At 54.5% G+C, this 27348-nt stretch overlaps 1 protein-coding gene across 1 annotated transcript; it reads right to left on the bottom strand.

Annotated features, from left to right (window-relative positions):
• Positions 1–8894: 8894 nt before the first annotated feature.
• On the bottom strand, positions 8895–26067 carry LOC119103539 (uncharacterized). Its single transcript, XM_037227122.1, has 9 exons — positions 25599–26067; positions 24272–24302; positions 22965–23197; positions 13314–13450; positions 12619–12794; positions 12235–12325; positions 11393–11579; positions 10301–10445; positions 8895–9695 (listed from the first exon to the last, which is right to left on the bottom strand). Exons 1-9 carry the CDS (start codon positions 25641–25643, stop codon positions 9400–9402), a joined length of 1341 nt encoding a protein of 446 aa, XP_037083017.1. The 5' UTR covers positions 25644–26067; the 3' UTR covers positions 8895–9399.
• Between the last annotated feature and the right edge of the window lie 1281 nt (positions 26068–27348).

Raw genomic sequence — 27348 nt, 5'->3', positions numbered from 1 at the left:
CGTGGGGTGACAGCGGTACGCGGAGTGACAGCGGTACGTCGGGTGAACAGGGGCCGGATCGCCACTGGAGCCCGCGAGTCATTGTGGGCCCTAGAAACAGCGAGGCCGTCACGGTGGTTGACAAGGTCACTTACACTGCACAAGCCCAGCGCTCGAACAGTCGCTGCCGTTGAGTCTCGCCGACGAGCATCGGTGACGATCCTGCCTCCAAAGTTTATCATCCCTTGGACTGACAAGTTTACGAACTTCGGGTGTATAGTGGTGGCGATTTTTTACAAGCAGAAAATGATGCGGTTGCACCTTTTGACAACACGGGATATGCGCATCTCTCGGGAAAGAGTACTTTCAATAGTAACCCCCAGCGTCTCCACGGACTACAAAGTTGTGTCCTGCAATTCCAAGGTTGAAAGATGAGGTTTTCTTCAGCGATTATGGAGTGCCAAGAAGGAGAGCTGTTTTTGTGTGATTCACTTTAAGCAAGTTAGATGTGAAGTAGGACTGTACTTTTTGAAAGCTATCTTCCTGTCGAGATTTCAAAACTGATAGTTGGTCTGGAGGAGCGGAGTCTAGCATTTGGATATCATCGACATAGGCCACTAGACGTCCGCGAGCAAGGTTAGACGGAAGGTCGATCGTTAAAATGCTGAAGAGGATAGGGCTGAACAAGGACCCTTGATGGATGTCGTGAGTCAACGGAAGGGTGAGAAGGCCGCCTCTCACCACCTGCCGCCAACCAACAAGGTAGCTCTCAAACCACTTCAGATCAATGTCATATCGCTGCAGCTTTGTCAGAAGGACGCCATAGTTGACACCATTAGAGGTACGGCTTAGATCAACAGAAGTGACGGCGGCGATGCGCCCAACGTCACTCCGACGTGCCGCCCACTCCATGGTGTCAACCAGGGCGTGCTATGTTGGATGACATGGTCTGTAGGAGTGCTGTGGTGGAGCTCAAAGATCATGAGTAACGAGGTGGGACGACAGCTGCATGCATACGACTCAGCACACGGAAAGCCCTGTTCTTCGCACACTGAGCGCCTCAACTAAGGAATGACTCCAACTAAGAAATCTCCAAACTTGATGTAAACTTGCCGTGAACGTCGGAGGTCTCGCTGCAGGAATTTAAACAATCCGGTCTAGACCACAAAAAGTCCGCCTCTGATTGTCGCTGGGAAAAAAAACGGATGCACTCGGTGGGATCGCAAAACTATTAGTGAAATGGAAATATGACTACCCGGCTTACCCAATAACCATCTCTTAATGTAAAAGAGAATAGTAAACATTTGTCTGAGCTATCATCATCAGCTAGAAACGTTGACGACTCTCTTCTGCGAGATGTCGATAACCGACCAGACGGTAGTGGGTTGAAAGTGACCGCCCAATGTCACGCCCAACGTATTTACCCCATCCGAGTAAGTAATATCCCCTGATCGACAACGCACCTGTAATTCGACCTCACCACACGCCCCGGGCAAAAATGGCCGCCCGCTGTCGGCGGTCCAGCCAGCGTTGCTCAGCAACGGACAGAGGCCGGGTCAGCCAGCGCGGCTCCAGACCCCTCCCGTCTGCAACACCTGATCCAGAGCAGCCAGAAACATCGCACGACTGGCAACTGATCTGGAGCAGCCAGAAACATCGCACGACCGGCAACTGATCTGGAGCAGCCAGAAACATCGCACGACCGGCAACTGGTCCGGGCCGACAACAGAAACATTGCGCGACTGTTGGTGATGCTACTCTATCGTCCATCCGCACGGGCTGTGTGCTGTCCGGTGATGCTACAACGCTGGGGTCACGGGGATTGCCCCTATATCCGGTACAGAGGCAGCGGAACACGGTGGTGTCGACACTAAGCTCTCTCCATGCTTGTGTACCGGTAGGCGACATTTGTTCGTTTGGGCGGGACATGCCACGCGCGGTCTGTGACGCCCTTCGGCAGTCCCTCACCTGTGTCCGCTGCATGGCGTCGTGTGAAACAACATTCATGGCATAAGATGCCATGGATTAACGGCAATAGTAAATTGATTGTGGATTGGAGGCGCGACAGATATAAATTTGCCAGCGATTGAATATTTGTGTTGTTGGCGCTGTTATCTATAGCCGATTTTCATATAAAGCTTTTCCTGCTGTTTATGGAACTTACACGTCTTTTCAGCTGACATCGAAACTGAACATTGTACTTGACTTGTAGGCTGCGAGGAACTGTCGTTTTCTGTACAACGTGTGGAATCAACGCAAATATGTGGTTTATATATTTGCAGGCCACGCAAATACCATGCTGGTTTTCACCAATCCAAAAAAGTAGCCACTCACCACCATGCATTAACTGAGCTCTGCCGTCATTACTAGCCTTGTTCTCCTGGAACGGCGCTTTCTTCCGCAGAGAATCAAGTTTGCTGTTGCCAGTGCTTTCCAGCGTGCAAGTCAAGCCACCATCAGTTCTTCGGATCCGGATACAAACACGATATACCCCCTACGGTGTGTCGTTCTGCTCGCGCTGCCTTGACGTTCTATGCTGGAGATGAGTGATGATGTCCGTCATCACGCGCAGGCTACTGCAGCGCAGGTGGTCTGCTGTAGTCTTTGGTCCTCGCCTACGGCTGGCCTCGACTTTGGCGCCCCTCCAAAAAGCAGCTACGACTCGCTCAGACCTGGGGCACGGCCAGTTCACCACGCCAGGTCAGCCTGTACGCGTTTTGTGTACCAGGCCCACCCTGGCGAGGTGGCGGGGTGGTATCTGAGGTTGTGGCCTTCCCTGAGGACGAGTTTCAAGTTGGGCTATCGTCATGCTCTCTCCTAACTGGGGAACCCTGTCGGTTCGATGGGCTCGCACTGTGCTTACCTTCACTGCACGTGACACATTTATCAGGCGATAACGCGCCAGATATTGGTCGATGGCCCGACTAGTTGTGTTTCTATGCGGCAGCGCAGTTTCCACCGCGAGGCTGCGTGCCGCCGCGGATCGGCGCGGTTTTCGTCGGAAACGGCGCCGCAGGTCGGCGCGATTTTCGTCGGAAACGACTATCTTTTTCGAATCCACACTAAACTTCACGATCGGATTTTGACGTTCAAAGTTCGAGCTCGAGCCCTGTAACGTGCTTTAGTTTGGAGCTCACTTCCGTCAGCTTGGGCGTTACTTTATCTATTTGGGGGAGGGGCTGAGCGCATATAAATTCGCCTTTACCCAGTGAACCAGCCCATTTCGCTCATAAAGCCGCATATACCCAATGAACCATCACGAATGGCGGCGGACCAATGAAGAGACTTTGATAATACGATATGAGGGCTAGTTATGGACAGGAACAGAGGTAACTCTGGTCTGTATTCCAGAATCGTTATGTTTAAAACTTGAACAAAGATAGAATGTGTAGCTTGCAAAAGATGCCGGAGTTTGGAATCAAATGCAACACAAAAACAACCCTGCCTTCTTTTTTTGGCCTTGTTTGAAACACTGGGACACTCGAAACAATTCGCATGAACCCCGTTTTTAAATAATTTTCACAAACGGCGGTCCCAGGTATCGGTTTACACAGATGGACGTCATCTGCTGGGATCGCCGGCCTTGCAGATAACCTCCGGTTGGCCCTCTTTTCCGCGATGGATGAGCGTATTCGCACGCGTGGTGGGGAAAGAAGACAAGTAGCTCTGGTTTGGTTTTCGCAGCTTGAACGCAGCGTGCGGTTTGCACCCAAAGCAACATTAATAGTGAAAATGGTGGTGTGGTGTAAGTAAAGCAGCTGGCTGCAATGGCGTAGCCAAGGAGGGGTCCATCTCTTCCCCCTCTCCCGGGCTGGGAAGGCCCCTCTGACACGATTTTTCCCGCTCCTGGGAGAAATCCAGGAGAAGGCCAAATGCCTGTCTCGATGCCAAAATATGGTCAATGTCATTTGGGCACTCGATACAGATAGTTTTGCGGTGGCAATTTGGATGGATGCTTGGGATGAATGAAAGAAAGGATTTCAATTTTCAAAATTCGGGACGTAAGGGTAATTGCGATCAAATGGTTCCAGCGATGGCCTGAACCATTTGATGATGCGCTCATAACCCGGCTGGCCAGGCAAATGGCCGGCCGGGGTAAGAGTGCAGGTGGCGCCGCGCTGCGGTGGCGTCAGTGGCGCCACGTCATGGCAGCAACAGTAAACACAACGCTGCCTGTCATCCCCGTCCGCGTTCAGCTGCTTATCCGCCTCGATTCGGACAGACGCTTTTTTGCGAATTGTACTTACGTCGTTGCGGGACGACTGCACTTACGTCATTGCGGGACGGCAGGTCGCATCATGACCGGATAGCAGCAATGGAACTCCGCGTGGGTTATTGGCGCTTGCTCATCTCGGGGCGTTCACCGAGAGCGATCTCCGTCGCCAGAGGTGAAGCATATCCGGCCAAGAGACCACACGGAAGCTGATCCCCAGGCAGCTGGGACTTTCGGCGGGGTATCCAGATCCCGAGGCAGCTGGGCCTTTAAGCTGGGTATCCAGATCCCCAGGGAGCTGGGCTTTTAAGCGGGGTATCCAGGTCCCCAGGCAGCTGGGCTTTTAAGCGGGGTATCCAGATCCTCAGGCAGCTGGGCCTTTAAGCGGGGTATCCAGATCCCCAGGCAGCTGGGCTTTTAAGCGGGGTATCCAGATCCCCAGGCAGCTGGGTTTTTAAGCGGGTATCCAAATCCCGAGGCAGCTGGGCTTTTAAGCGGGGTATCCAGATCCCCAGGCAGCTGGGCTTTTAAGCGGGGTATCCAGATCCCCAGGCAGCTGGGCTTTTAAGCGGGGTATCCAGATCCCCAGGCAGCTGGGCCTTTAAGCGGGGTATCCAGATCCCCAGAGAGCTGGGCCTTTAAGCGGGGTATCCAGATCCCCAGGCAGCTGGGCTTTTAAGCGGGGTATCCAGATCCCCAGGCAGCTGGGCCTTTAAGCGGGGTATCCAGATCCCCAGGCAGCTGGGCTTTTAAGCGGGGGTATCCAGATCCCCTGGGAGCTGGGCTTTTAAGCGGGGCATCCAGATTCCTAGGCAGCTGGGCTTTTAAGCGGGGTATCCAGATCCCCAGGCAGCTGGGCTTTTAAGCGGGGTATCCAGATCCCCGGGCAGCTGGGCCTTTAAGCGGGATATCCAGATCCCCAGGCAGCTGGGCCTTTAAGCCTAACGGTTGGCCGTCCTCCGCCATCGCTCCGAAGTTGGGATCTTTTATCTCCGATGTATTCACTTTGGCATCACTGGAAACAGCATGCCAGGAAAACCCAGTTATGAGACAGGAGCACCAGGTTTGAGACGGGAATATGACATAGATTTCAAATATGTCACAAAGTGATATTTTGCTTACAACATGTGTATTTGCATGTCTGAAATAATTACATCAGACAAACTTGGCTCAAAAAGGCATTGCTATTTCTACAAACACGTTGCAAGTGCTAAGCATCACAACGTCACACCCATGCTACACCGAAAAAATACTACACCCAGAACATTACTTAGAGTCTAACCATGTATTTAGCGCGATACCAACTGGTGAAAACTTATTAATAGGCACAACACACTCATGCCTCACACAGGTGTAAGGCATGAGTGCCATGCACATGTAATGTGAAGTGAATGAAAAATCCATAAATTTTGCCGCATCAGAGCGATAGACGTAAGACAAGTGTTAAAAACCATTATGTAGAAGCCTGCATATACGACGCTGTCAGTGCTTTTAACCTTTTATTTGAGTCTTAGAATATAGCTTGAGAACGCCTGGACGCCTAGAAACAATCCACCCAAAGTCAGCCAGTCTAAAAGCCAGCCATTCAAACATGCGCATAGTTTTCAATCGTTTTGGTTTGAGATAGGTTTTGAGCATTTTCGCTTGATATAACCGACACAATATTATAGTTCGTCAAAACCTCGGCTCCACACACTGAAATTGGTGGCGACCGGTGGCACTTGATAGCATTGCTTTTTTCAGTCTGGGAGCGAGGTACTCACGCGGACACAGTCATATGATTACACCTCACCCGGCCGTCCTCGCAAACGCGGCACTTGCGATGCCCAAATACAATTGTGTAAATCCACTGAAACGGCTCAGCAAATGCCGCAGCGGCGCAGCAGAGCCGGAGTGTTCGCGTTCGCGTTCGAAACACGCACTCAGCAGCAAAATCTGACATTTAGCCAATGACCCTCCGAATATTGGACCATTTGTGCCGTATCATCGCTAATACGAATGTATGAGCGACCACGCTGTTCTTCAACCATGAGCAGACTGTGAGATGGCAGTATTTGTATGACGTTCTATGGCGTCACGCATGCCTGGACGACCTTGAAATAGTCTTGTGCAAGATTGTCTGCACATCTTCGCGGCCTCCAATCTCAGGGATTAGAAGGGTTTAGGCCTTAAAAAAGGTATGGTGGTGAGCCGCATTGAATGCTCTTCAATGCGGCCTTTCAGTTCAAAACCCCATACAAATGCGAAAGACACTTCCTTCAAGCGCTCCGGGCATAACTCCGTGTCATATATGCTCATTATAAAGACGGTTGTGTATGAGATGTGCCGCGGCGTTGAACGATGAAAACACGGCGACCATGTCATGGCGTCGTTGCCCCCGGCGAATGACCACGCAAGACTCAGGGTCAACTACTTTTGCAAGCGATGACTTCAGTTACTTTACGCTCATGCGCTTAACATCAGTTCATCTCTGTCCACTAAACTCGTGGCAGCAGAGCGTTCCAACGCATTTGTGGCCCCATTCGTATGAGCTGCCGAGGGCGCCGGGCTCCATTTGCTCATGCTTCGGTGCCATCTGTGTGATGATGACCAGCACGTCTTCAGTCACCTCACTCGTCACAAGCCGAAGAAGACGTCTTGCGGGATGTATCAGATCGAATGCCGGTACCACTACCATTCACCAAAAGCCAGCGGTGGTGCGTGACGAGCTGGTGGATCTGCGAACTACGAAGCGTTTGTTGCATGCGTGCCTCTTTGCGCCGGGATGTTTTTTCGGTTGTATTGCTGTCGGATCGCAGTGATTCGCCAATTTCATGACTTAAGATCGGTTACCGACGGCACATGGGGGGACTTTGTTTTGATTTAATAACACCAGTCAGTCAAATAGCTGCATATAAGTGTGCTGTACAAATACATTCCAAACTGAAATAGTAAGCGCGCTTCGTACTTAGACATGTGCGAATGGGGCCTGATGTCACCGTTTGCTTTTTTTCTGAAGAGTACGTTTAGCAAATAACGAAACAGTAACACCGTTGCTTCAAGGGGCCGAATCCTCTTTACTTTGTTGTAAAGTGTCGCTATTTAAGGTGGACGTGCGTGACAGCCGACTGCCGCTTGCGAAGCTTCACAGCGCCGGTGTGCCCGTACGAAGCTTCACGGCGCCGGTGTGCCCGTACGAAGCTTCACGGCGCCGGTGTGCCCGTACGAAGCTTCACAGCGCCGGTGTGCCCGTACGAAGCTTCACGGCGCCGGTGTGCCCGTACGAAGCTTCACAGCGCCGGTGTGCCCGTACGAAGCTCACAGCGCCGGTTGTGCCCGTACGAAGCTTCACAGCGCCCGTGTGCCCGTACGAAGCTTCACGGCGCCGGTGTGCCCGTACGAAGCTTCACAGCGCCGGTGTGCCCGTAGGAAGTTTCACAGCGCCGGTGTGCCCGTACGAAGCTTCACGGCGCCGGTGTGCCCGTACGAAGCTTCACGGCTCCGGTGTGCCCGTACGAAGCTTCACAGCGCCGGTGTGCCCGTACGAAGCTTCACGGCGCCGGTGTGCCCGTACGAAGCTTCACGGCGCCGGTGTGCCCGTACGAAGCTTCACGGCGCCGGTGTGCCCGTACGAAGTTTCACGGCGCCGGTGTGCCCGTACGAAGCTTCACGGCGCCGGTGTGCCCGTACGAAGCTTCACGGCGCCGGTGTGCCCGTACGAAGTTTCACGGCGCCGGTGTGCCCGTACGAAGCTTCACAGCGCCGGTGTGCCCGTACGAGGCTTCACGGCGCCGGTGTGCTCGTACAAAGCTTCACAGCGCCGGTGTGCCCGTACGAGGCTTCACGGCGCCGGTGTGCCCGTACGAAGCTTCACAGCGCCGGTGTGCCTGTGCGAAGCTTCACGGCGTCGGTGTGCCCGTACGAAGCTTCACAGCGCCGGTGTCCCCGTACGAAGCTTTACAGCGCCGGTGTGCCCGTGCGAAGCTTCACGGCGCCGGTGTGCCCGTTCTATAGCTTCAGACATACCATCCTGCGGGGATGTGACAATCCGTACACCATATTCCGACTCCGAGGCATGCGGACGGAAATTCCAGCCAACTGCATCCAGCGAGCCACAAGTAATATGACTGCAGCCAAGGTTTCTCACGCATCATATGCCTAGACGCGCTGTATGCATGCCTCGTGTGCCCCGTGTTCTTTTCAGCCTAAGCTTGTCTGTCCCCTCTTCTCGCATCGTTGCCCTAGCAAAATGTAACCGAGTAAGAATGTTGTGCCTTGGTAGTTAAATGAAAAAGCGGCTTATTTATACGCAATGCTGTAAAGGAATTTAAAGCTGCCTTTGTATTCAAGACAACAGACGAACGCTACGGTTACAATAAATCGCCAACCCGCCATGTCCTCGCAGCCCGACGCAAAATCTGCGCTCAATCAGTGAGCCACGCTCCGGGGCCCGATCAGCGTCGTCATGTCTCCACGTCTTCCCACTTCACGTCTGCACCGCCGCGCGGCACCATAAGTAATGCCCACTTCGCCACGTCTCCAGGGCGACGTCTGCGCCGGTGACGTCACAGCACGCGAGGGACGGCACGAGACGCGCCGGCCGGGGGCCAGTGGAGCGGAACGGCGCCGGCGGCGGCGTCTGGGCGTCCCCTCGGCCGCGCGCCGGCGCGTGTCCCCCTGGTCTCAGTCGGCCGCCCGCGCAGGGGAGGGGGGTGGGGTCGGCTGGCCGACGAGCGGCCCCCGTCGCCGCTCGGTCGCGAGCCGCGCGGGGTCTCCCGAGCACCGCTGTCGCACACTTCTGCAGAGCGCAGGCTCGGGCGACTCCGGGGCCGTCAGGCTGCGCGCTTGACGTCGATGATACGCTGTGATATTTGCTTTCGCTTAGTCCACTTAACTGCGACGCTCCTCCGTCGGACTTTGCGCGCACTGCTACAGTCGCGCACTCTTCAGATGCGCCTCAGTTGATCGGGACTCACACTGGTGTCGCCGTGACCCACGGAGCTACCAGACCCGTTCCTCACTCACGCATGTCCGCGCCGTGTAACACTTCTGGTCTTAGTCAGACGGCTCACACCGCCTGCACGATGGGGACCCGACACAGGCGATCAGCAGTCGCTTGCAGGTACAGCACAAATGTTCGGTCCACGTGAGGCCACCTATTCAGCGTCGTTGCGCGGTCTCCTCAGGCTCACACTTTGCTCCTTGCGCCGTCCGGTTCCACCGGTCGGCTAGTACTCCCCGGAGACGGCCGAGATGGTGCTCGAGTCGGTGGCGTAGTCCGGGTTGCTCAGGTTCTCGTGGTGCAGCTTGCGCACGCGGTCGCGCTCCAGCTCGAAGCGGCGCATGTGACGCACGATGACGTCATCTAGCGACTCGCGCTTCTGCGTGGCCAGCGCGCGCTGCAGGCGCACGGCCAGGAAGCAGAGCAGGCCGCACGAGATGGCCAGAAAGCAGCCCATCAGCGAGATCAGCACGGCGAAGGACGAGCACGACGACTGCATCCGGCTGGCGGTGACGTAGAACTCTGGCGGCGGGGGTGCCACGTCAGACCGCTGGCGCGGCAGCTGCGGGGTGGGGTTGCTGGATCTCATGTGACACGGCATGGTGTAGCAGTCTGCAGTGCAAGGCTGCTGCATCTCATGGGGCACGGCATGGTGCAGCTGTCTACTGCGCGAGGCTGCTGCATCTCATGGGGCACGGCATGGTGCAGCTGTCTACTGCGCAAGGCTGCCAAACTTCTAGCAAATATCAGACGCGACGGCTGGTCGCGGAAAGTAGCGTTGCCATGGGGAGGGGGGAGGGGGCATGAGCCCAAAAGCCCTCCCCACGGCAACGCCACTTGCCATGGGGAGGGCTTTTGGGCTCATGCCCCCCCCCCCCCCTCCCTATGAAAGTAACGTGGACCCTCGCGGTCGGAATGTCCCAGCTATGTCGGCGACAGGTGCTGTTCTTTCTATTGTCAATATACATTTATTCGACAAAAATATTTCTAAAACAGACTTTACTAAAGCAATAAGGATTTGATTAGTTGTTGCGCTACGTACTGACAAGACGGAGCAGAAGCCACGCTCGGTCTGATTACTCCAGGAGTCCACGTAGCTCTGAGAACGCGACTGCGTTTCAGCTCACCTTCCGGCATGACCACCTTGATGCCGATGTTGTCGCCAAAGCTGGTGAGGTTGCTGCCGGCCCTCTGGCCGCCAGGTGACAGCTCTCTGGTCGACCTGCGGCGCCGACCGTGCCCAGAGGGCTGGAAAAGGTCCAGACAGAAGTCCTGCCGAACAACGCGCGGTGCCGAGTTAGACGGCCTCGCAACAGAACGAACTGAAGAGCTGTACAGACAAGCAGCCAATAATACGGGCCACGCAGTGTCAATAGGCGTGCTCTCGCGAAAGACTTGGCTTTCAGCCACGTTCTCGTCATCATCTGAATTTTCTCCCCGGAATTTCCTGGATTCGAACTGGAATCTTCTAACGACAAGAATGGCAGACCGCTATGGAGTCGTAATCGGAAGAACCCGGTTCGGGTCCCAACAATTCCAAAGAGAAAGTTCGGGGTGTGACAAGTACATGGCCCAAAGCTGAATGCCATCCAGCCATTCCAAACACCCAAATACACCTGATGATGTTATTGGCAGGTGCTATTTGGGGGGGGGGGGGGCAGGGGAATTAGCTGGCTGCAACTGGTTGACAGGGAATTCTATGGCCATAGCGTCTTCATATCAATGCACCAGACGAACACGAATAGTCCGAACCAATATCCCGGCGGATCTTGAACATGCGGTAACAACCAGCTTCAGCTGCAGGCTTGGGACGTGGTCCTGGGTGCCTTATTCAGCCTGTCTTCACAGGCGAAGATCGGGAGATACCACACCCATAGAGTAAACTCGCCCCAGCCCCTCAGCCATCCCCTGCGGGCAAAGCCAGCTGCCGCCGCTCCACGCCGCTCCTCCGCCCTTTCTGGCGCCGCCGCTCCCTCCTCCTCCCGTCCCGACGCCGCCGCTCTCTCCCCGCCCGCCCCTGCGCTGCCACTCTCTCCCCCGCCCGCCCCTGCGCCGCCGCTCACTCCTCCGCCCGTCCCTGCGCCGCCGCTCCCTCCTCCGCCCGCCCCGGCGCCGCCGCTCTCTCCCCGCCCGCTCCTGCGCCGCCACTCCCTCCCCCGCCCGCCCCCGCGCCGCTGCTCGTTCCTCCGCCCGTCCCGGCGCCGCCGCGGCGCACGTACCGGCTTGCAGTCCTGCCGCTGAGTGCAGGCCAGCACCTTGGTATGCAGCCAGAGCTGGGTGGAGTCTTGCTGGTCCTCGCCGTGGCCCAGCAAAAACGCCTCGAGCGTGAGCAGCACCTGGTGCGGCTGGTCGGCCGTCTGGTACGGCTGCGTCAGCACGATCGAAGTCAGCTCCGGATTTCGGCAGCTGGAAGACGTGACCGGTCAGCTTCTCCATCTCGTGACTTACAGGACACTCCGCCCTCCGCGGTCCGCTCGCTGTTGATTCCCAGAGGTACAAAAGCCGGAGAGAATGCTGCCTACAAATACTAGAGGCGCAATGGACATCGTTCAAGGTAGAATTGTACCGAACCTGTCCTTTCATATGTTCTGAAAGGGGTGACGAAAGCCATGTCGTGCTGGCAGGCGCTAACATGTCGCAAATTTCAACAACTGTGAACACAATCGGACGACACCATGATATGCTTCAGCTGAAATGGCAAAGGCTGCTCATTACAGACAACTTTCGGAATGGTCTGTCCAATAGCAGGACAAGTGTCGCGTCTCCATGGCTGGCAGCATGTCTAATTTATTACTCGTCGGCGATACGGTACCACCATTGCATAACCAGTACATGTAACCCCACACGACCAGTGCCTGACATCAGCCGCGAATCAACTGCTAAATAACATGACAAATCAGGATGAAAGCAAAAACCACACCGACGTCGGCGCACTGATATGTTTTTCACGTCTATACCTCATTTTCATCGTGCTTAAATTGACGATCCTGCATTGTCTTGAGTAATTATCTATGCCTGAGCAGACGGCAGTGATAAGATGCACATGTGTGGCGAGGCTCACCTGTCCTTCACCAAAGTCACATATCCTGGAGAGTATGGATCAGACTGGCTGTTCGAAACCGTCACCTCCAGAAGTTCTGCGTATTTCCACACTGGAATCAGAGGATTCCATCCGTCAAGTGCAGGCCAGGTCCTCCGAGAAAAATCTGGTGTGCAAGTGACAGTAACCACGGAAGCAACGATCTTTTCCAACAATCTTACGAGGTGAAAAGGCGGAAACATATCCGGGATGAAACCATTCTGAGGTCGCATCTGACTCAAAACAATTCTAACAAACCATCTGCACGTGAACCGCTGCCACCTTCATGCATCACAAACAAACCCAAGCTCCTCGCGCGCCCGGCGCACGCCATGGGCGACGCGCGCCCTCCGGCCGTCACCGTACCGGCCTCGGTGCTGATTCTGGTGACGAGCTGGAGCCGCGTGCCGATCGGCACCGGCTCGTCCACCGGCACCGTGAACGAGCCGCTGTTGACGCCGCGCTCGCGGTACAGGCCGACCTCGTACTCCAGCCGGCCCGGGGACTCCTCCACGATGCCCGACACGCGCGCCCCGGTCGGCCTGCCGCAGCGGCGCCGCTCGGGTCAGGTCGGCGCGGCGCGGTTCAAGACGGTATGCAACAGGTGGCTTCATTGGTCTGAAAACTGGCCCATACGATCGAACAATGCAAGTAACGTTGCATTTCTTAAGTACAAAAGAGTGGTCTTCTTTGAAATTGAACGCATTTTTAAGTCTTGGGCACCGTGAAAAGATTGACAGGAAATAAGGTACACCAAAACGCCACCACACATCATATATATATATATATATATATATATATATATATATATATATATATATATATATATATATATATATATATATACACATATATACATACATATATATATACATAAGTATATATACATATATATATATATATATACATAAGTATATATACATATATATATATATATATATATATATATATATATATATATATATATATACTTATGTATATATATGTGGTGCTCGCTTCGAGCCTTGGCGTCGCGGGTTTCACCATCGTACTGCGCTGCCGCCGCGGGTGTCAGCACTCACACCCTGCCGGCGAAGGCAGCCGCCCTCTTCTCGACGACGGTGGGCGCTGTGGGCTTGCACATGATGATCACCTCCTGGTCGGACATCATCACCACACCCGGCAGCTGCGGGAACCACAGCCGCACGTTCACGAACCCCTGTCGAGGTCGGTACAGAGGTGTCAGGGCATGCACAGCTAAAATCAGAGAACACCGAAGTGATATGCTTTTACGGTGCGGACATTGCATGCGCAATGGATATGTCACTGAAACCGCGGCTAGCTATGTCCAGTTTTATTTACGAGTTATGTGGCATTTGTAAATTTCAAACGTTCACGCACAAACTTTCTGTGTTCAATCAGCTGGTAAGCCGCAGACAATTATTCATGGCCGTCGTAGCGAGATACGTTCGCGGGTGTGAGCGTACCCTCTCTGTAGCCTGACAACATTTGCATTGTTTGGTTCAGGAATGCACGGCCGACGGCCGAAAAAGATGCGGCCAGCCTGGCGTGAGTACCGTCACCGCTCTGCGTGTGTCTGAGAGATGTCTCAATAGTATTTGGACGCCACATACAATGACGTATATTGTGGTTTGCCGTATCAGCCATCTCGGCGGACTCCGCCGTATTTTTATCATCCTCCTTTCATCTGCCCGGTATGATGACGGCTGCCACGCAAATAAGGCACTGAATGCCAACAGCAGACGGATATAGCTACAGATGGTTTGGTGGTTTGGTCGGTTGTCTCCAAGCCGATCATTCCCCAGAGCCGCTCAAATTGGTCTTGGCGGCCGATCATCCCAGAGCCGCTCAAATTGGTCTTTGCGGTGCCATACGTAGGCGTATGCGCAGAGGGCTAAGGAAATAGTGCGTGGACAAAGCCAAAATAATTTCATGTCGGCATGCTTCAATTCAGTAAGCCTTGTAGACGGGCACGCTTGTTTTAGCAGCCTGCGCATGTTTCTACCAAGCATATTTCAGTAATTACATTGCTTAGTTCCAAAATAAATACAAACATGGAACCTGGGTGCAACACCTAGAGAGACTTGGCAAGGAGGGCATCCTTAATATTCATATCGTATTTATTTGCCTGTGGCCACTCACGGATATAAACAAAGCCTCTTCCCTACCCCAGAGCCTCAGGCTCCTCCCTCCGGATGCTCGATAAGCTCCTTGCCTATGCCCAATGCTGAGGGTTAGCGGCTTTTAAGCATGTACGTCCCGCAAAAATTTACAACGGATAACTAAAATGAACTGCCTCCATAAGCGCGCCTCATCACCGCGGTCACCTGCGTCATATTGGCTGGATGGAGACACAACAGCCCCATTGTGCTACAGCTGAGGCCGGTCGCGGACGGCGGTACGACAAAGCCGGTCGCGTAACGGATCGCGGGGTGACGGTGACGCCTCGCTGCCGCCGCGGTGCGTCACACCTTCGAATCGCCCGCGACTGGGGGGAGGGGGGGGGGAGGGAGGGAGGACAGGATGTCCTGCCGGTGCAGGGCATACAGCACGCGCCCCACCTGCCGGCACGCACCCGCGCGAGCACCGTCCGCGAAGACAAAGGAGCGCCGCGCGGAACACACGGCAGCAAAAACGCAAGCAAACCCGGCGTCGCCTCGGCCTGCACGCGCTGCGCCATTCGCTGCCGGCTTCCCCGGGCGACAGCGCGCTGCCGGCGCCGCCTGCCCACGGCCCGAGACGGCGGCAGCGCCACTGACCCCGGCTGAACCGGCGGCCGTGCAGGGTCGTTGCCGTCCGGCCGGCGGCGCGGTGCAAGGCCCCAGGAGCGCGGTTACGGCCGACAGCGGTCTGGCCGCCGGAGACAAAGCCGGAGCTGCGACCCCCGGGCCCCCGGGCTGGCGCGCTGGATGGCTCTGTTGTCTGAGGTGGACACCTGGCCGGCCCGTGACGGTCTCCGGCGGCGGGGCGGCGTCCGTCACGGTCTGCGTTACGTACGACTCCGTATTGTTTGCGTGTTTGTTGCCCTCACAGCGAGCAGGAAGCAGGTGTAGCTGGATTGTACCAAACATCCCGGCATCAAGTTATAACATCATTCCAGTTGTCGTTTGACACGTATTGCTGCTTGAGATGGGGCTGAAGGTTTACATGTCAACACTGTATGGTGAATGTAGAATTACTTTGCGGAGGCTCAGGAGTCCACCGCAGCATATATATTAATGTGTGACCGGGGAAACGAAGATGCTAAAATGGCGCGGGGAGTACAAACTTCGATATCATGGATCTGATGCTGATGGATCATGGATCATGGATCATGGATCTGATGCTGCCACAAATCTCTCGCACGCTATAATGTTATTTGGACACGAAACGTTCTTCATAGACCTGATCTGGCCTGGGAGCCTGGGCACGACGTGGAGTCCTCAGTCTCGCTAAAAGGTAATCATTGTACCTATATGGATTAACTCAGCCGTCCGAGAAGGTCAAGGAGCCTTTGGCCACCAGAACAGATCGTACTTGCATACTGTGTGTAAACATTTAAACTGGCTTTACTTATTTGGGGACCACTGTTTAATAATTCAAGCGATGACATCTGAGATCAGGAACACTCCTGGCTATTCCTTATTATTCTTCCTCGTCCACGTCCTTCCTCGGCCACGTCTACGTCCTTTCGCAATTCATGCAGATGCCTGCGTACAGCACGCGCCCAGAGATATAGTCATCACTCACTCGATGGAAACAAGTATCTGCACAGAGCTGCTTTCAGCCAGCGCCGGATCACGACTTCCCGGGAACATTATCCGCTCGTGGCGAGCACACCGGGCCCGAGCTACGCTCCTCACTCCGCTGGAAGCGTGGGTTCCGCTCCGGAGCCGGCGCCGAGAACGGTCCTCGTCACGGCCCGTGGAAGACCGCGCCGGCTTGCTCATTGCGCAACAGCACGGGCCCACGAAACCGTGTCCGATCAGCATGAAACGCGTCGATCCGGTGGGCACCCGGGACGACTAGTCTGGGATAAACGTCTGTCGATACCGGCAACGAAGGCAGGCGCTACCGGTACGTACACCAGGCTTCTGGACTGAAATTATGCGTTTCAACGTACGAAAGATTGTTGCCGCGTACGTTGAGGCCGGCGGCACTACGAGACTTGTACGGTACCCTGAACATCAGACAGGCCACCTCCCACGCTGCCATTTGCAGTCAAGCACCGTTACCAGGGGCGGAACTTTATGCAGGTGAAGTCTACATATGTGGAAACGTTCCTGGCTCCAAGCCCACCTCTTTCGAGAAACAACAGAGATCTATCAGACCCAGCCTACTCGTGACGTTAACTGTTGCCAGCCTGGCGGAAACTTTGCTAAAATGTGCATTAACACATGGCACAGCTCGGTCCGGGACATGACATTTGTCCGTAATTTTACGGCGCGATCGAACAATTGCCGACACTTTACTTGAATAACAACACATTACGACTGGGCATTGGCAGGAGAATGCAAGATGTATCATTCGGACGTGTGGAAAATGTCCTTTGGAGCAGGCGTAATTACATCCGGTTTCTGTGGTGAATACAGTTGCCATGACCTGTGAAGTGAAGCTTTTACGGGAGGGCTGGTGTGCTGACGTCATCAGCACGGGCCACGGCAGGGACGGGAGGGCTGGTGTATCGACGTCATCAGCACGGGCCGCGGCAGGGACGGGAGGGCTGGTGTGCTGACGTCATCAGCATGGGCCACAGCAGGGACGGGAGGGCTGGTGTGTTGACGCCATCGGCACGGGTCACGGCAGGGACGGGCGGGCTGGTGTGCTGACGTCATCAGCACTGGTCACGGCAGGGACGGAAGGGCTGGTGTATTGACGTCATTAGCACGGGCCGCGGCAGGGACGGGAGGGCTGGTGTGCTGACGTCATCAGCACGGACCGCGGCAGGGGCAGAAGGGCTGGTGTACTGACGTCATCCGCGTGGATCACGGCGCTACCCACAGGCTGCCGCTGTTATTATTTTCTGGGCATTCTGTTAATTACGTTATTATTATTTTCTAGACCGACGCCTTCAACACGTCAGATCATTTGCCGCCAACGTCTTTCGCGCCGACTTCCGCGGAGCACAATGCAACTCTGAATGGGAGCGAGGCTCGAACCCCACTCCTTCCGGTTGCGAGGCGAACACTCCCGACGGAGCTGCGCCGCCGCAGTTGTCACAGGCTGCCGGGCGTCGGGTTCGACGGCCGCTGCCGGAGCCCGGATGGAACGCCGTCAATCGGCTGGAACCGGTGCTCACGATGCCAATCAACGCCACGCAATCAGCGGTTCGGCGCCGGTCACGAGCGTTGCACCCGCGGCTGCGATCCGGCCGGTGGGAGCCGCGCGGTGTGCCATCTGGGGGCGGCCTGGCGAAACAGGGCCTCAGTGTGTTAAAGTTCTGGATTTTCGGCGGAAAATGACATCCTTACGGACCATTTAAGACCCGCAGTCTCGAACCCCCTTCGCTTTTTTTGTCTCCTATTCGTGGATAATTACATCACGTCAACATTTTACGCGCGTTATCTTGGCGTAAATAAAGCAATGCTGTACCAATCCATGATTCCTTACATATGCTCTATGGCCAAAGTACCACGTCTTTTATATTCATCCTTTTTCCGGCCAGAGATCACAGCAAAAAGGCTGCAACAGAAACTAGCATCAAATGCTGGCCTTCATAAATTAACTTAACTTTCGGCTTGCTGAAACGAAGGCAAACAGTGAGGCCGAATTAACATTCAAATTTCTAGCGGAAATATTTAAGAGCTATTGACAATTACTGCGCCAGAAATAGGTGTGCACTTTATTTCATTATGTTTTCAATAATTTTTATTTAATCGATTGTGAAAGCTCACTTCGCTACTTTTATTGCAGGACTCGTTCAAATATTTCGGCACCAGCCGGGGCCCCACAGGAGTGCTCGAGAGCCAGAAATGGTATGCGATGTTCCTAGTTCGTCGTGGGTGTCGAAAGCGACAATGATGCAGACTTAAATGTATTTGGTACAGCGCATCGATCAATTGTCTTGCACTGAACCTAAGTTATTGAGGCGTTGTTTGTTAAACACTCGCAGCATAGACGACATTCTTGCATTCCATGCGCCATGTGCGGCCCGGTTGGAGGAGACAGAAATGGCAGCCCGAACTAAGCTAGCTCGCAATGCTCTCAAGTCATTTGGTAATCGAAACTTGCTGGCATTCTAGATTTATAGAAATACATATTTGCTTTAGTATGGGTGATTCCTGTAGCATTAATCAAGATGTCAATCAGCAAAAGTGGTATGTAAGACGACGACACTAGAGAATGCGTGAGAACAAGTGTTTAGTGCGGATGTTCTCAGTGTCAAAAAATTCAGTGTTGCGAGCGGGAAATGAAACATCTATGAACGACCTCAACCCCTCAGCTTCGGATTCTTTCCGGAGGTTTGCATGATAATGGTGATAATGCTCTGCGCCCGTGATATCGGAGTCTTCCATTCACACGTATACTACATTTTTCCGTTGATTTTAGTCTTCCTCGGTGCTTCCGCTAAGACATTGCGGTATCCCAGGCCATTTTTACTCGGGCAGTTTTGACGCACTGCCCGTGGTCGCCCGGAAACCCCATTCGGCCTCCGGAGGGCTGCTAGGCTACCGAAATCCGATGTCATTGCCGCACGCCGAATGGCAAGGATGCATGTTAGATAGTGTATGGTATGAGGTGCTTAAGGACGATGACATTGAAAGATATGCATTGGTATGTTGTGAAGGCTACGCAAGCCCGTGATATCTGTAATATGTTTCCCAGATATGTCAGGCCGCAACACGTACTATGAGATACCCAGACACAGGTTAAGCAATCCGCTCTCCTTTTCTCTATCACCGTTCCATCTTAATCCCTCGCAACAAGCAAACTTCGGATGTCAGCCGTGGGTCCTGGTAAGAGCCCGCCCGAGCGCCTGCGCAAACCACCCTTACCAAATTTCGTATGTGAGTAGGTGTCGACTGTTAAAAAATTGAAGAAGACTTGAATAAAAACTACATTGAAAAGTGTGACTTCGCTGGCACCATGCAAAAATCGAGCGCATACGGCGCGCGTAATGTGTTTTCTTCGTGACAAGAATGGAGCTCTACCCCCCATTGCAACATCCTGCATACACGCTCAAGCGGATGTCTCTTAGATGGCCACCGTCCTGCCCACCACCTTCCTCTCTCCCCATAATCCCTTGGCTATGAAATGGCCATTGTTGGCCAAAACAGCTCTAACCAAAACGAAACTAAAACAGGTCTAAGCCATTAGGGGCCTATTCCTGTCGTGAAAATGGCTACTGGGTCTTGATGAAAACTGATGGCTACGAGCTGTCTCTTTGTTTTGGCCAGCCGCAATATACCGGAGAACTGAAAAATCATTCTCACGAGGGATTTTCTCAACGTAATGTCGGCAACACGTGGATGCTCAATCTAAATTTATTGCGATGAGTCACAGCTCACAAGGATATGCCACTATTTTTATGAGACCTTCATACGCGCTGCGCCTCAGGGCGATATCACCCCAGCGTACCACAATATGTTATGCAAGACGCACGCATGGCCACAGTTTTCACATAAATTAAATAAACTTTGTTCATTAGAGACACGAAGAAGTTTGAAAAAACGGGCAAGAACGCTTCGTAGTTGTAACCCTTTTCATACGAAACCCCGCGTATGCGCAGCCAAAGGGGAGGGGCAGGCACTTCCCATAATGTCGTGTTCTTATCTTTTAGCACCATTGATAGTTCCTGAGAGAAAGTTAAAAATCAGTGCGCTGGTTTGCCACTCAGCTTCAGGACCCCCCCTTGACAGAATCCTGGCTGCGCCCCTAGTACTGTGAAAACGAAGTCGCTTGCTCGCAGAAGCGGTAGAGAAGCTTGTTAGATACCATTGGTCTCCAACGATGACGGATTCCGGGAAGTTTTATTTCTGAACATTATTTCCCTAACAACGACACCTCACCGCTGGAGCCGGGTTTATCAGCGCCTCGGTCTCCACCGTGTGCTGGCCTCCCCGGCTGTCACGTGACGCCAAGCGCGCCGTTCTGCGTAGCTTCCGTCTTTTGCCGTGCGTCGCGCTCACTCTGCCGCACGCTTGTTACACATCACGCGAACTTTGCTCGTGAGGCTAGCGAAGAGGGTGGAAGTAAAACATGACACAACGGAAGAATGCGTTGCACTTTTAATCTTTCCATCCAGAGATTTGAAGGCTGAAAGGCAATGTGGGTGTGCTGAAAGCAGGGCACGTCGGATGCTGGGACTCATTAACAGGATTGTCCATTACAAGAGCAGAAATGCTATCAAAAAGTTGCACTTAGCTTATGTCAGACCACATCTAGAGTACTGTGCGCAGGCTTGGTCCTCTTGCTTCCAAAAACATATGGATAGGCTGGAGAGAGTACAGCGAAAAGCGACTAGGATAATAGGTGCGACTGGCAGCTTAGAATATAAGGATAGGCTTAAGGCCTTGTGCTTGTATTCGCCGACATAACATAGACTTTTAGAGAGGATCTGATATAGGTACTCAAGATTATGAAAGGGATAGACAAGATAGATCTGCAAGGAGCGCTGGAAATCAGGCCGAGCCTTAGAGAAAGCTAATTTCAATTAGCAAAAGGTAGGAGTGGAACGATGAAGAGGTGGATGTCATTAGTCAAAGACAAGTGAGCCGTTGGAATGAACTGCCAAACGAAGTTGTAGGAAGTTCCTTCCTGGCAACATTTAAAAGAAGGTTTGGATAAGTTCTATAGGACCTCTAATCTATCTATTCTAAGGATCTCATTTAAAGCTGCATTCAGGTAGGTCAGGTGGTAAGATTAGTTCAAGGATGGGCGTGAAACCTAGGGTAGGCCAACCTCGAAAGGCCCCTGTGGCTCTTTGTTGGTCTGTTGTCTACATGCTTGTAATATGCTTACATGTCTACTTGTTTGCATTCAACCACGCACACATGCCATTGCTTGCTTGGAAAAGAAAGAAAAAATCTTATGAGGTCCAATTAGTTCCGAGCAATGGCGAGCGTCATTCTGGGCATTGTTTCCCGATGCCAACACTGCCCACCGGACTCTTGCCTCATCAGCGTCTGGGTCTGAACGCCCCCACCCTCGTACACATCACTGATGAAACCCGACGCAGCTGTCTCGGCTCATGAACCTCGCTCGTAGCGCGAGGAGCCTTTGGGTGGCGCCTTTGAGGCAGCGGCACCCTTCTCCGAGAGGCACCGACGGACGGCCCCGTCACGCGTCCCAGCGGCCCCGTCAGAGGCGCCCACGGTCCCAGCCCGGCCCTCCTCATTCCATGAACGGCAGGCGACGGCGGCGGCGGCGCCGCTACACGTGCGCACCGGCGCCAGAGCCTGACCGGCCTCGCGGTTTCTGCTGCCCGCGGTGCGACCGGGCCATCAGCCGGCGACGCTCCGCCGACCCCCGCACCCGCACGAGGTCTCGAAGCGGGGCTGGCGGGGCCCGGCAGCGGTGCAGCGGGGTGCGGGGCGGAACGTGCCTGCTGCATCGTGCCATTGTGCCGGTAATGGTGGAGCGATCATCGCGGGTTATTAAGGCATGCCGCGTCACCGCCGCTGGCATGACACTTGGGCTCGCTCCAAATGGGGAGCTGCGGGGACCGAGGCGCGACCGACGCGCGTACTTGTTACGCGGGAGCTCTGACCGAGACACAGAAATGGATCCCGACGCGCGATGGGAGATGTTAAAGACTTCTACGATCCGCTGCGGTGTGGAGCGGAACAAGCCTCTGCTCCTCGGATACACGTCAAACTGAAAATGAGTCACGAAGTTTATGAATGAATCATGTCGTGGCGTGCAGACAGCGGACGCCTTATTTTTCGTCATTCAACGGAGGCATGGCGGCGGCTGGATATTGGATGCCGTCCGCACAGATCCGTCCGAGTCTGTCCGCCCATTTCCCCGCGGCGAGCGGCCGTGCATCTTCGCCGACCTCAAGCCGTGCCCCGGCGAGCGCCGGCCGGTGCCGGGCCCGCGGGCCTCCAGAGCCGAGCCTGACCGTGAGCCGGAGCGTGGCCGGACAGGTGGCCCGGCACGCGCACCTGGTGTCATCAGCCGGGGCAGCGAGCCGGGGCTGCCGCCGTCCGCTCGGCCGCCGCGCTCCACCAGACGTTCGAATCGGACGCAGGCGCGGTGCGCTGGAGCGGCTCTATTTAGCGCGGTGCCAGCCACCACCCGCCGCGCTGATGCATATACACATGTTTGCGTTGTTCAGGTCTGGGCGCGTGCACATACATGCATGCACGCTAGCGCGCATAAAAGGGTTTAATGTGGGCCAAAGCGACCTCATGTAATCACAAGGTTAGGCAATTCGGCTCAGTGGTTTAGAAGCCGGCGTGGTGCAAATACCCGACAGGAAGCAATCTAGACGGGAAGCCCAGCATGTGCAAATTACGGAACAGATTGCAACCTCCTAAAGCGGAGAAACGCTTCGCCGGGCCTCTAAATGCGGCGGTCGTCCCAGTAAACTCCGAGCCCACCGCCCGTTCTAGCGTACCCCAAGTCCGCTGCCCGTTCCAGCGTACTCCGAGTCCGCCGCCCGTTCCAGCGTACTCCGAGTCCGCCGCCCGTTCCAGCGTACTCCAAGTCCGCTGCCCGTTCCAGCGTATTCCGAGTCCGCCGCCCGTTTTAGCGTACTCCGAGTTCCCCGCCCGTTCTAGCGTACTCACATTGCGCTTAAGCACCCCGCAGCGCTTGAAGTCGGTGACGAGCATGTTGTAGATGAGCTGGTCGGGGTCGGTGGGGTCGGGCACGATCTGACAGCTGGAGTCGAGCCGTGGGTCCAGCTGCCGGTCGTCGGCGAACAGCGGGTAGCCGCGGAAGCCGGCCGGCTTGCGTAGCCTCGCAGACAGCCGGTCCGTCTCGCCGCCGTTGCCGACGAAGCTACAGCTGATGTCGGCCACTAGGGGCGGCCGCGACCGGTCAGGGGTCATCGGTGCGGGTCACGGACAGGTCACGAGGTCGCAGTCTCAATGTGGGGTACGGGACAGTAGTTATGGGGTGAGCTATGGGGTTAATTGACGGGATCGGGTCATGGGTTCAGGGGTCGCGAGGTGGGTCAAGAGGTGGGGCATAGGTCAATTGTCACCTGACAGTGGCTCGTCACGGGTCATGGAGCACTTACCATGGTAGTGAATGACAGGACGGGTCACGGGTCAAATTTCACGGAGCTAGGGGTCGTTGATAGGTCACAGGTCATCGGTCACAGATCGTGGGCCATAGGTTAACGTCACATACAGAGGCCACATAAATGATGGGCAGCCATGAGAGAAGGCCACACGACTCGAGTGAGAAGCATAGGTCACACTCACACGCCATGTTACGGGTCACAGATCACTGCCGCTGCGGTTTGTCACGAGCATCATAACAAACATCGGTCATGGACCATAGGTCACAACGACGATATTTCACGTTCTGTCACGGGTCAGTCGTCACGGTCGCAGCCGGAGCCGAACACCCGTTTGCTGATTGTGACACCGTCCTAGTTAAGCCATCTGATAAGCGTTCGCTGACGAGTGCAGACACGCGACACCATGCAGGCAGACGTGCTGGACTCGTCAGCGCAGTCCGCGCTCACGGGGGCTGCTCTTCTCCGGACAGTGCTGCTGTACTCGGGAGCATACTGATTTTTAATTTTATATATTTATCACTGTTATTATATATATATATATATATATATATATATATATATATATATATATATATATTTGCAAGTGCATTTGCAAATATTGTGTCAGACTTTACGATCTGGTGTAATTAGCTTTGGGCTTGGTTTTATTTAACTTAATTCTTAAGCGCACGCCATTTCGAAATATTTGTCAGCATTAGCTGTCGTCATGGAGTATGTTAAATCATGGTAGAGTTATTTGGCAGCCAATACCTATTTGCTGCGTTGGAAGGATAACTAACACCATCACGAATGTGATGTCAGTGAGCCAAAGCGCAGATGACATGATACGAGTGTGTAGCGACTTACCTTCATAGTCTTGTCCTTCTGCCATCGCCAACTGCAACACAAGACACAATGAGAATCGCTCACATGAAGTGGTAGCAAATGCAGTGTCTGCATCTTATGACCAGGATGGTGGCGTTGTGCTGCGTAAATGTCCCGCTACGACTCCGCGCTTATGATCATTGTATTTCATTTCAATCGCACGATGTTTTTCTGCAGTCAGTTACATTCGCACCGATCTTGCTAGAATGGTCCGCATTTCGTTCAAGCTGTTTTATTTGTTAACGATCACATATTTGCATGATATATTTGAAGATCACATACTTGCCTTCCGGTGTGGAGTCTGGTTTTGCTGCACGGGAGTTTTTTTTACCCAACTGTCACAATTTCATAAATCCAATAGTAATCAACGCGACCTAGCCGAATTTAAGCGACAAACCCACGGCATAAGGACAGCACGGTACTGCGGACGGCTGCCCCACAATTTTGGAGCAAGCTGGCATTAGTCATATGGGGGCGCGTTATATGACATGGATCAAAAATAGCCACCGCTGCTGAATTTGCCTCCAGGTTGTTCGCTCATGGAAGACGCCGCTGCTCATCAGACTGTGAGCTCAAATTAGGCTCCAGGCCGACACGTGGCCTCGGACGGACGACCGCCGGAAGCATAGGGGCTGAACCGTCTATGAGGACCATCATTTAGGCCATTGGACTGTTAAAGAATCTCTTACGATTAAAAAAAAAAATGGAACCCAGTTAGCAAACAGTAAACGAGCTTTGGTATGAAAGATCCAGTGCTCAATATCACATTTCCAGGAAGCCCACAGTTTTCCTGATTTCTTTGAAACGCTCATTTAGCCCACCAGCCGCTGTATGAAGGAATGTGCGTTGTCTGCTAAAAACCGACGGTTAAACTGACCGCATCTGGTATTTTGCCAACCGAATCTGTATGCAATATAGAACCATCCTCGACATAGCTGAACAACTCATTGACATGGCACGCCCAATCGTTATTTCTTGCGCGTCGTCTACACATCTGGCGTCGAGTCCATAATTCGGGTAGTAGATCGCTTAATTTTGGGGGGCTCTCAAAAGCTACTCGACTTTGTCGCCACTTCGTCCCAAATGAGCGACAGCTGCAGTATTCATTATAACTATCAAGCCGTTGGTTGAAATCAGACCGTAAGAGATGAGACAGCCGGGAGCTGCGACTGCCGATGCGGAGGGGTGGGGTGCACCAGGGTGCTCGCCAGCCGGACGTCCCACAGACATCCCATCCCACCATCCCACACCTCACTGAAGGGAGCGTGCGCCGCCTCTGAAGCGGCGCACAGAGCTGCAGAGCACTCACCGAGATCTTCGCCAGCAGCAGCAGCCACAGCAGCGGGCCAGACATGGCGTCGGCGGCCCCGTCAGTCGTACGGACTGAGGTCGGAGAGGCACTCGAGCAAGTCCCACGCTCCTCCAGCAGCGCCGAGCGCCGACGCTCCCTCGCCGCCGCCCGCAGTCCGGCACAGCGCCGCAGACGGGCGTCCACCTCTGGCGCCCGCTCCCAACACTCGGACCCGTCGGGCCTGCCTACCCGCCGCTCGAGACTCGCTCAGAGGTCGCCCGCCGCGCTACGGATCACACCAGGTCAGGTTCGGGTCGCGCCGGGCGACGCGGCAGACGCCAGGGTCACGTCACCGTCGGAGAGACGCCGGCGGGTCACGCTCACGCCGAGCTGGCACCCCACAGGTCACCGAGGGGTCGTCACACCGCGCGGACGGAGAGCAGCGACGGCGGTGGCGGCCGGCGACGGAGGGGCACGCTCAGGTGGTGGCGGGGTCGGCCGGCGACTGAACCCGCCGCCGCCGTCACGTGCCGATACACGCCGTGGCCATGCGACACGTGACGTCATCGTCCGACAGCCGGAGGGCAGCGGGCTGGCCAGACCCGAGATTACAGCACCCGGGGAGGCCCGGGGACCGGAGCTGCAGGAGCCGGAGAACCAGGAACTGTAGCAGACCGGCGGACCGGGACTGTGGGAGCCGAGAAAACCGGGGGATGCAGGGGCCGGAGCTGCAGGAGCCGGAGAACCAGGAACTGTGGTACGCCGGCGGACCAGGACTGTGGGAGCAGAGCAGACCGGGGGATGTAGGGGCCGGGACTGCATGGGCCGGAGGGGCAAGAGGCTGCAGGGGATCGAATGGCCCTGGGACTGGAGGTTCGAGGGCCAAGCGAGCTTAAACAGCGGGGACCGAGCGATCCGGGACAACAGGAACGGTCGCCCGCGGGCTCAGCCCTGACGGGAGTCTCGTGTATCGGCGCTGCCGAGCGACCTAGGGTTACAGGAACTGTCGGCCGCTGGCTCAGCCCTGACGAGGGTCTCATGTACCGGCGCTGCCGAGCGACCCGGGGTTACAGGAACTGTCGGTCGCGGGCTCAGTCCAGACGAGATTCTCATGTACCTGTCGTTGTCGGTGGCGGCTGCATCTAACAGTCTGAGGCACGGCTAAAGAAGGCTCCAGGGGGCCCTGTCCTGCCCGGCGTATGGGCATATAAGGCCTTGCTTATGAACCCAGGACCCTGATTATCATGGTGTGAATGGATGATGGTGTGATGGATGGTGTAGAAAGGTTGTCATGTCATGCACCTTAAATTCCATCGCTTTAAATTAGTTTAACCCAAATTCCGCCATAATCATAGAATGTAGGACAGTGGCGGTTCCAGGATTTCCTCAAGGGGGGGGGGGGGGGTATGCAGCATGATCAGGTCCCCTGGGGTTTGGGATCCCTCCAAAAATCCCCGTGTTCCACCCATTGTATTTTAATATTCTTATGTAACCTAGCTATTATACGGGACACCGCCTTCCTTTGCACATGCCAAGAAAACTAAGCGTGCTTCGTATGCACACACATGGAGCGCATTCATTTTCTCCGGACCAGGGTGGATCCTATCAGGTTGAGGCTAAGTATGATGAGAGTATGTATGAAAGAATGAATTAAAATTGACTGTTGAGTAACATCAAAACCAAGCATGACCAATGATTCCAAGGATATGTTCGGCTAACCACCTAGCCGATGTAATTATCTGATGACTTATATCATAAGTAGCAATGC

Source organism: Pollicipes pollicipes, unplaced genomic scaffold, assembly GCF_011947565.3.
Source record: "Pollicipes pollicipes isolate AB1234 unplaced genomic scaffold, Ppol_2.1 Scaffold_5724;HRSCAF=6776_pilon_pilon_pilon, whole genome shotgun sequence".
In the NCBI taxonomy this organism is placed as follows: Eukaryota; Metazoa; Arthropoda; class Thecostraca; order Pollicipedomorpha; family Pollicipedidae; genus Pollicipes; species Pollicipes pollicipes.
Note: the sequence above shows the minus strand (reverse complement) of the source record. Positions and strands in the feature narration are given on the sequence as shown.